Genomic DNA, 9,188 nt, shown 5'->3' with positions numbered 1-9,188 from the left:
GTTTCTGATTGTCAAAGAACTCAAGATGTGTGTGCTGCAGAGGGAGCTCTCGTCTCGTATGAAGACATTTTTGTTTGACTTTTCTTTTTTCTTAAGATATTAAAGGATGCCTTATCTTGAACTTAGGTCTTTTATGAGTAATTCGCGATGGTTACCACAAACATCATATTTGTTTTGGTACATAAACACACACATCATATGATATCATTACTATGAGAAATAATAGTTTGAAATACTTAAATTTGAATTTACTAATGATTAAATGACCTTTCATCAATCTACTCATAGTATTAGTGATAATGGTATTACAAATAATATCTGGGTTTTCAAATTCGTGAAAACTGCTGGAAGGTTTTATAATTCTAGTGATTGATGATTACATTTGCGTTGGGTTTTTTTCTGGTTGATTTAATTTTTTTTAAGATTTAGTTCATCTCTGCTATAATATTCCACATTGATTTATATAAAATATCAATAGGAGCATGTCTAACCGGATCGGAATACATTAAAATTGTGGAATTAAAATTGATCTTTACGCAAGTAGTCTGAAGAAAATACCAAATATACATGATTTAATTAAACTGAATAATTGTCATAATGTAACGGTTAACATCTTTACATTAGAGCTATGGTAATTGCTAAATACATGTAGTATAATCCAATACAAGTGTTTATTAAGCTTGAAACAGGTGATCAACAAACAAACTTCTATAATCTCGCTATTCCGTCCAATCCTAAGCTTCTTGAACGAACATCTTGTCACCTATAATCAATAATTATGGGGTGAGACTACTAAGCCTCAGTGATTTCTTACTACCCACTACTTGGTATGCTAACACCGTGTTATGATCAATTGTTCACTAACAACTCATAATCCATAATGAAATACATAGCATTATTAAAAGTGTGTCACACAATATTAATCTTATTCATTTTACAAGAAGCTCCCGAGATGAGTATGTCTCGGAAGATCCAATAAGGATGTTCTCCTCTTAGGATGCTCTCCACTTAGTGATGGATGATTGATTACATTTGCATTGAGTTTTCTTGTTGATTTATTTTTTTTGGATTTTATTGATTTTATTTTATTTGTGTTTTTGTTTTGTATTATTGGTAGATGTTTTGTATTATTGTTTAAGTTTTTTCTTTCATTTTATTTTGTTCATTACTAAATTAACCGACCCATCAAACCGTCAATCCGTACAAATCGAACTCGCAAAAATCAAATCTTGAAAAAAGGTTGGATGCCTCATTATTGCAACCGCGGGTTAGATTGGATGATGTTTTTGGGCCCAAACCCGCCCTATCCAACATAAACATTTAATAGAAAGAAAAAAGAAATATAAATAGAAGTGAAAAGTAGAAAATATGTTTTCGAGCAAAAAAAAGGAAACACGTGAATGAAAATTAGTGAGAAACTTTAAGCTTGAAACAGGTGATCAACAAACAGACTTCCATAATCTCGCTATTCCGTCCAATCCTAAGCTTCTTGAACGAACATCTCGTCACCTATAATCAATAATTGTGGGGTGAGACTACTAAGCCTCAGTGATTTCTTATTACCCACTACTTGGTATGCTAACACCGTGCTTTGATCAACTGTTCACTAACAACTCATAATCCATAATGAAATACATAGCATTATTAAAAGTGTATCACATAATATTAATCTTATTCATTTTACAAGAAGCTCCCGAGATGAGTATGTCCCAGAAGATCCAATAAGGATGTTCTTCTCTTAGGATGCTCTCCACTTTGTGATGGATGATTACATTTGCATTGGGTTTTCTTGTTGATTTTTTTTTTTTTGGATTTTATTGATTTTATTTTATTTTTGTTTTTGTTTTGTATTATTGGTAGATGTTTTGTATTATTGTTTAAGTTTTTTCTTTCGTTTTATTTTGTTCATAACTGAATTAACTGACCCGTGAAACCGCCAATCCGCACAAACCGAACTCACAAAAATCAAATCTTGAAAAAAGGTTGGATGCCTCATCATTGCAACCACGGGTTAGATTGGATGAAAATTTCTCATCCCACTACCCACTTTCTCACCACACCCTTGGAAATTCCATTTTTGCCATTGGTCAAAAAATTCGGAACGCGTTTTTCGAATTTTTTTAGTTCAAATTTGGAAAAAATTCGGAAAACACATTCCGAAGTTGTTTTTGAAGGCAAAAAAAATTCGGAAAATGCGTTCCGAATTTTTTGACCAAGGGCAAAAATGGAATTTCCAGGGGTGTGGTGAGAAAGTGGGTAGGTGGGATGAGAAATTTTCAGATTGGATGATGTTTTTGGGCCCAAACCTGCCCTATCCAACATAAACATTTAATAGAAACAAAAAAGAAAAATAAATAGAAGTGAAAAGTAGAACTAGAAAATATTTTTTCGAGCAAAAAAAAGGAACACGTGAATGAAAACTAGTGAGAAACTTTACCTAATTGTGTTGATAGTTTTTTATTTAATTTGTTAATTCTAATTATAAATTATCTCTTAATTTTATTTTACCGTTCAACTTTAATATTGTATATCTTGTTCAACTTTAACTCCAACGCCATTTTATATAAAATGAAATCAACCAGAAAGTCATTAATAAAATCAAGTTTTCCTAGGCTAATAACAATTTTGCCAGCAAGTTATTTTTGGGTTTATTAAATTCGTGTATGTCTCTAAAATGGTTTACAAATGTGTGTGGGACATATAAAATAAGCACTTACTCCTTCCGGTCACAAATATAAACAAATGTGCACTTTTTAGATTCATTGAATAACAAATGTATTTGGTCGATTTTATAATCCAGATACATATGTTTTTTAATTAATCTAAAACGTTCACTTTTACTTATATTTGTGGGCGGAGGGAGTACTTGTTAATATGAGAATGAAAGATAAACTCAATTTCAACTATCACCTTTATTCAAAATTAAGAGAAACTCGAGAAATTATAAATACTAAATTTTTAAATTATGTTAACTTTGGTGTTTTGGTTATCAAAACATTGATTTTAAGAAATTTTGTCTAGAAAAAAAAAGAAATTTTGTCTAGAAAAAAATATAAAATCAATTAAAAATTCATAAACTATTAACATTTCAATAATGCTGCACCATTCAATAATGTTTAGTTTCGTAGATAATTCATGTAAAATTTTAAAGAAATCTAAAATAATATATTTTTTGAAACGATCATAGTTAGTAATCGATTGTTTATTGTAATATTTTTACTTTTTGTCAGACTTAAATTTTTTAACTTATTTTATTTTTGGGAAATAGCCATTTTAGTCCCTCAATGTGCAATTCGCTGTCAATTTGGTTCCCCATCGAGGAAAAACTATTGAATAGTCTCTGAATCTGCATTCTGTTAGTCAGTATGATCCTTGCTGTTTAGTTTAGCCGTTAACTCAACAAAAAAGTTGATGTGACATTTTTTTGGACACACGTCAGCTTGCTGAGTTGGCACGAGGGACGGAGAAACAACCATTTTGGTCCCTGAATGTGCAACTCGCTGTCATTATGGTCCCTGACTCAAGAAAAAATACAAAATAGTCCTTGACTCTGCAATCTGTTAGTCACTTTGGTCCCTTGCGTTAAAAGTTGTTGCTAACTTTATAAAAAAGCTGAAATAACATTTTTTAGGAACACGTGACACAAAGATTTAACATATTTGTGTGACAACTGGATGGATGACGTGACAAGAGACTAAAATGACATTACTTTTTATTTTCTCTTCATTTCTTTATCTCATTCCTCCCATTTTTCTTCATTTTCTTTATACATCTATGAATAAAGCCCATAATTTTAATCCCAATTTTTAAAGAAAAAATCATTGGCACCTATTCGTTTACTAATCATATATAAACTACTTCATTCGTTACTTTTTATTTTTCATTTTTTATCACTGGACACATGTCGATGCATAACTTTGATCACTAATAACTTTAAGGCTTAATTAGTAAAATGGTCCCTTAACGATATTTATGGTTTCAGATTGGTCCCTTAAAGAAAAAAAATGCTTGAATAGGTCCCTTAAAGAAAAAAAGGTGCGAATAGGTCCCTTAAAGACATCTCCGTTAATCAGTTTGATCCTTAAAAAAAGGTCCGAATAGGACCAAACTAATTAACGGAGATGTCTCTAAGGGACCTAGTCGGACCTTTTTTTTTAAGGGACCTATTGAGACCTTTTTTTCTTTAAGGGACTAATGTGAAACAAAAAATGTCTTTAAGGGACCATTTTACTAATTAAGGCTAACTTTAATTATCTATTATAAAAAATTATGAAAATTTTATATTTTGAGAATATTCGTCGAGACAAATTGAACAATATCTTATTTGCTAACATTTGGTTTTATATATTAATAAAAATTTATGGTCAAAGTAGATTATATGAATAGTGTACATTAATCTAAAACAACAAAAAAAAAAGGAACGGAGGGGGTACTGTATAATTTCCCCCATAGAATTTCCATAACAACAAAATTTGAAACAAATAACCAATTGTTAGTTGGTTCAGTGGTGATTGTTGCCGAACTTGGTAGGGATGACCACGATTCGATCCATCAAAAATGTAATCTGGAGGGGGCCAGAACCACTTGATGTCATAGATTAACCCCCGAACCAGATTAAACTGATGGTGAAAGGCAACAAAAAATTGAAAGAAGAAGCAAAATGAGTTGTTGTTAGGTTATTTAATGTATGAAAAAGGTAAAGAAGAATGAGAGGAAGAAGATAAATAAATGAAGAAAAAAAATGCATAACAACAAAATTTGAAAGAAGAAGAAGCTAAATAAGTTGTTGTTAGGTTATTGAATGTATGAAGAAGATGAAGAAGAATGAGAGGAAGAAGATAAATAAATGAAGAGAAAAAAAAATTAATGTTATTTTAGTTCCTCACAACATCATCCATCAAGCTATCACATAAATGTGTTAACTTTGTGTGCCACGTGTCACTAAAAAATGTCACATAAGCTTTTTTTATAAAGTTAACAACTATTTTTAACATTAGGGACCAAAGTGACTAATGGATTGCAGGGTCAAAGACTATTTTGTATTTGTTTCTTGAGTCAGGGACCATAATGACATAGAGTTGCACATTCAGGGACCAAAATGATTGTTTCCCCGTCCCTAGTACCAACTCAACAAGCTGATGTGTGCCCAAAAAAATGACACGTCAGTTTTTTTGTTGAGTTAACAGCCAAACTTAACAGCAGAGACTAAACTGACTAACAGAATGCAGATTCGGAAATTACTCAGTAGTTTTTCCTCAGTGAGGGACCAGAATGACAACGAGTTGTACCAAAATGACTATTTCCTTTTTTTTAGAATAATTTTTTAACTTATTTGAACTATGAGTTAAGTTAAACAGCATTCAAACACAAAAACCCGACAATATTGACGGTGACACAAGCATTGTATTGGGATGCACAAGCATCCTATTTTCACAAGCATCCATTGGTCAATTTTGGCAACGGACTATGTTTGCCATCTCGTTTGAAATGACAGCCAATACATAATCATCTTTATTTAGGCTCGGTTTAGGAACATCGGGCTTATAACTTATTTCCTCCGGCGATAATTATAAATAAAATTGCATTTTTAAATTTATTTAATAATTAATGTATCTGGACTATAATATAGATTAAATGCATTAGTTATTTAATGAATCTAAAAAATACATTTTTGCTTATATTTGTGGCCGGAGAGAGTATAGCTTTTAGCTTATAAGCTAAAAGTTCTGTTTGATAACAATTTTTTTAAAAAAGCTTATAACTTAATTTACTAGCTTATAGCTTATTTTTTAAACGTCATTTCAAGTAGCTTATGAGCTTATATCATATAACTTATCATCTTTTCTTCCAATTTTAACCCTATCATTTTATTTATAAGCTATCCGCAATTTTTTAGCAAACAGAGATTAGTAGTTTTGTAATATTTTTTTTATAAAAAAAAAGAGTCAAACAAAAATGTCTTCATAAGAAACTAAAGTTCTCTTTGCAACTCACAGATCTTGAGTTCTTTCACAATCTGAAACATGAACACCCCTTCTCTTAAACTTGTTTCTGAATGTTTTATCAAACCATATCCTCCAATCGAAGACTCAAAGCAAATATGCTATTTAGCACCTTGGGATATTGCTATGTTATCTACACACTATATCCAAAAGGGTCTTATCTTCAAAAAACCAACATCATCATCACTAAACCAACAACATTTCATTGAGAATCTAGTTGACAAACTCAAACACTCCCTTTCTCTCACACTTTTCCATTTCTACCCCCTCTCAGGTCGTCTTGTTACACAGAAAACCGAAGATCCTCCATCTTACAATGTTTTTGTTGATTGCAAAAACAGTGATGGAGCTAAATTTATCCATTCAACTTCAAATATCACCATCAATGATATCCTCTCACCCGTTGACGTACCGCCGATTGTTCAATCATTTTTTGACCACCATAGAGCCACTAACCATGATGGTCACACCATGTCTTTGTTGTCTATTCAAGTAACTGAATTAGTGGATGGTGTTTTCATAGGTTGTTCCATGAATCATTCTATTGGTGATGGAACTGCTTATTGGAGTTTCTTCAACACATTTTCTGAGATATTTCAAAATGGTGCTACTAATCTTCATCCAATTTCACATCCACCTATACATAACAAATGGTTTCCACAAGGTTATGGTCCAATTATCAACCTTCCTTTCAAACATCACGACGAGTTTATTCGTAGTCATGAATCACCCATTTTGAGAGAGAGGATCTTTCATTTTTCAGCGGAGTCTATAGCGAAGCTTAAAGCAAAGGCTAATGAAGAGTCTAAGACAACGAAAATATCTTCTTTCCAATCTTTATCAGCATTAGTTTGGAGGTCTGTAACTCGTGTGCGCCAACTATCACTTGATAAGAAAACGAGTTGTAAAATGGCTATAAACAATCGAACGAGAATGGAGCCGTCTCTTCCTAAGGAATATTTTGGGAATTCAATTTACGCGGTGAGTACTGAAACAACGGTAGGAGAATTACTGGAGAACGATCTAGGATGGGCAGCATGGAAGATTCATCAAACTATTGCAAATTATGACGACAAAATTGTACGTGGATCATTGAACCAGTGGTTACAATCTCCAATAGTGTTTCGAATGGACATGATGGTTGATCCTTATACCGTGTTGATGGGTAGTTCACCTAGGTTTAATATGTATGGGAATGAATTTGGAATGGGAAAAGCTTTAGCAGTTAGAAGCGGGTATGCTAACAAATTTAATGGAAAAATAACATCATATCCAGGACTAGAAGGAGGAGGAAGCATAGATCTTGAAGTGTGTCTTGCACCGGATATAATGATGGCGCTGGAAAATGATAATGAGTTCATGAGTTCAACTTCGGTGTTTAATCTCTTGTTCTAGTCTTTGTGTATGCTATAGTAGTGTGTTTAATGGGGATGCGAGGTGTAAATTATACTTTTACACTGCATCATAAAGAAAAATAAGGGATGCTGCCTGCTACTGCTATTACTTGACCCATTTCCTGTTTTCATTTCAACAAAAAATAGAAAATATATGGTTTAATTATAATTTTGGTCCCATGTAATCATTCATTCATTAAATTGGTCTTCCTAATTTAAAATTATCAAGTTTTGATCCAAACTAGATTTTTTTACTTAAAATGATGGGGGACGAAACTAGGTAATGAAGAAAAGGGGCAGCCGTTACCCCTTCATATATATATATATAGTAGTAGTATACTAGCTATGTAATATATATATTGCCACTCCCGCTATTAAAAAAAAAATAGTAGTCTACCACCCTTCTCTTTAAAATCAGTATACTTATAAAATAATAATACTATTTATTAACTATTTTAATTTAACCACTAACAGTAAAGTAAATAAGTAACCAATTTCTTTATCGAATAGTCTAGTTTCTTTTAGAAAAACACAAAGTGTTTAACTTAATAAAACACTCCTCAATTTGACTATTTATGTAGAAAAGGATATTGCAAAGACAATTACCACCGAAGAAATTATGGAAGTGTTCTATCAAACACAAGGTCGAAGATAATTGTTATTTCGATGGCTATATTTTGGTATGAATTTGTTTTTTTAGGATATATGTTTTTTTATTTTCCATTAAACTAAGGTGTATGCAATTATATTAAATAGTAGAAGCAAATTATGGTGTCATGTTAGCTTAGCTCAGTTGATATGACATTGCATTATATGTGTAGAGGATTAGGGTTCGAACCCAGTCATCCCACTTATCCACACCTTAAGGGTGGAATTCTAGCCACTATACTACTTGACAAAAAAAAAACAATTATGTTGATGTTATTTATCAAGTGTTATATTTCCGCCACCCTCAATAATTTTTTCTGGTTCCGTCTCTGAAAATGATGATTTAACATATTTTAAACGACTTAACATATATCCTCATGCGGTGGCACAAATAGTAATTTAGTGACTCTGGCTTAAGTTTGTTTTCCTTCAATTATATTGCCATATAAATGGATTCCTTGGAATTAAATACCAGCCGTAGAGTAATTAGTCGTCCAAATTTTACCGTTTGCTCTTGATCATAAGAGCATTTTTAGTGGGAGTAAACTAAGTGGGTAAACTAAGTTATTTTTTGTGGGTTCTAAAGTGGGCAAACTTGACCCCACATGTTTATATTTTTTATTTGTAATTACTTTTGATTCAAAGTTAACATAAATTTAATTATTTTAATTAAAATGCATATAAATATTAATTATTAAAGTTGCAAAATAAATATTTTAATAAAGCTTACCTAAAGGTTGTAAATAATAATAAATATATAATATTATAAAATAAAAACGATACAAATACACAACAATAATGCATAAAAGAAGCCACTAGGTTTGGTCTAGTGGTGAGGGGTTTGGGTAGTACGTTATAGGTTATGTGTTCGATCATCAGCTTATTGTAAACAAAAAAACAATAATGCATAAAAAGAATATTATATTTTAATAGGATTATAATATTATAAAATCAATAACGATACAAATACACAACAATATTACGTTTTAATAAATTTTGCCTAAAATTAAATTATAATCATTATGAATATTTTGAATGATATAAAATAAATGGTAATTTATATGTTTATGTCGGTGGCATTTAGGGTGCACAAATTGTTAAATTTGAGCACCATGCACAAGTTTCAAAAAATAAGATGAGGGGT

At 31.4% G+C, this 9,188-nt stretch overlaps 1 protein-coding gene across 1 annotated transcript; it reads left to right on the top strand.

The window, feature by feature from the left end:
* Window positions 1–5,907: 5,907 nt before the first annotated feature.
* On the top strand, window positions 5,908–7,565 carry LOC123917594 (uncharacterized acetyltransferase At3g50280-like). The gene has a single exon (XM_045969355.1). The coding sequence runs from the start codon at window positions 6,024–6,026 to the stop codon at window positions 7,395–7,397; it is 1,374 nt and encodes a 457-aa protein (XP_045825311.1). The 5' UTR covers window positions 5,908–6,023; the 3' UTR covers window positions 7,398–7,565.
* Window positions 7,566–9,188: the final 1,623 nt, after the last annotated feature.

Source organism: Trifolium pratense, linkage group LG3, assembly GCF_020283565.1.
Source record: "Trifolium pratense cultivar HEN17-A07 linkage group LG3, ARS_RC_1.1, whole genome shotgun sequence".
In the NCBI taxonomy this organism is placed as follows: domain Eukaryota; kingdom Viridiplantae; phylum Streptophyta; class Magnoliopsida; order Fabales; family Fabaceae; genus Trifolium; species Trifolium pratense.
Note: the sequence above shows the minus strand (reverse complement) of the source record. Positions and strands in the feature narration are given on the sequence as shown.

Coding starts and splice junctions, on each gene's coding strand:
- LOC123917594 (XM_045969355.1), top strand. CDS start 6,024: ATGAACACCCCTTCTCTTAAACTTGTTTCTGAATGTTTTATCAAACCA.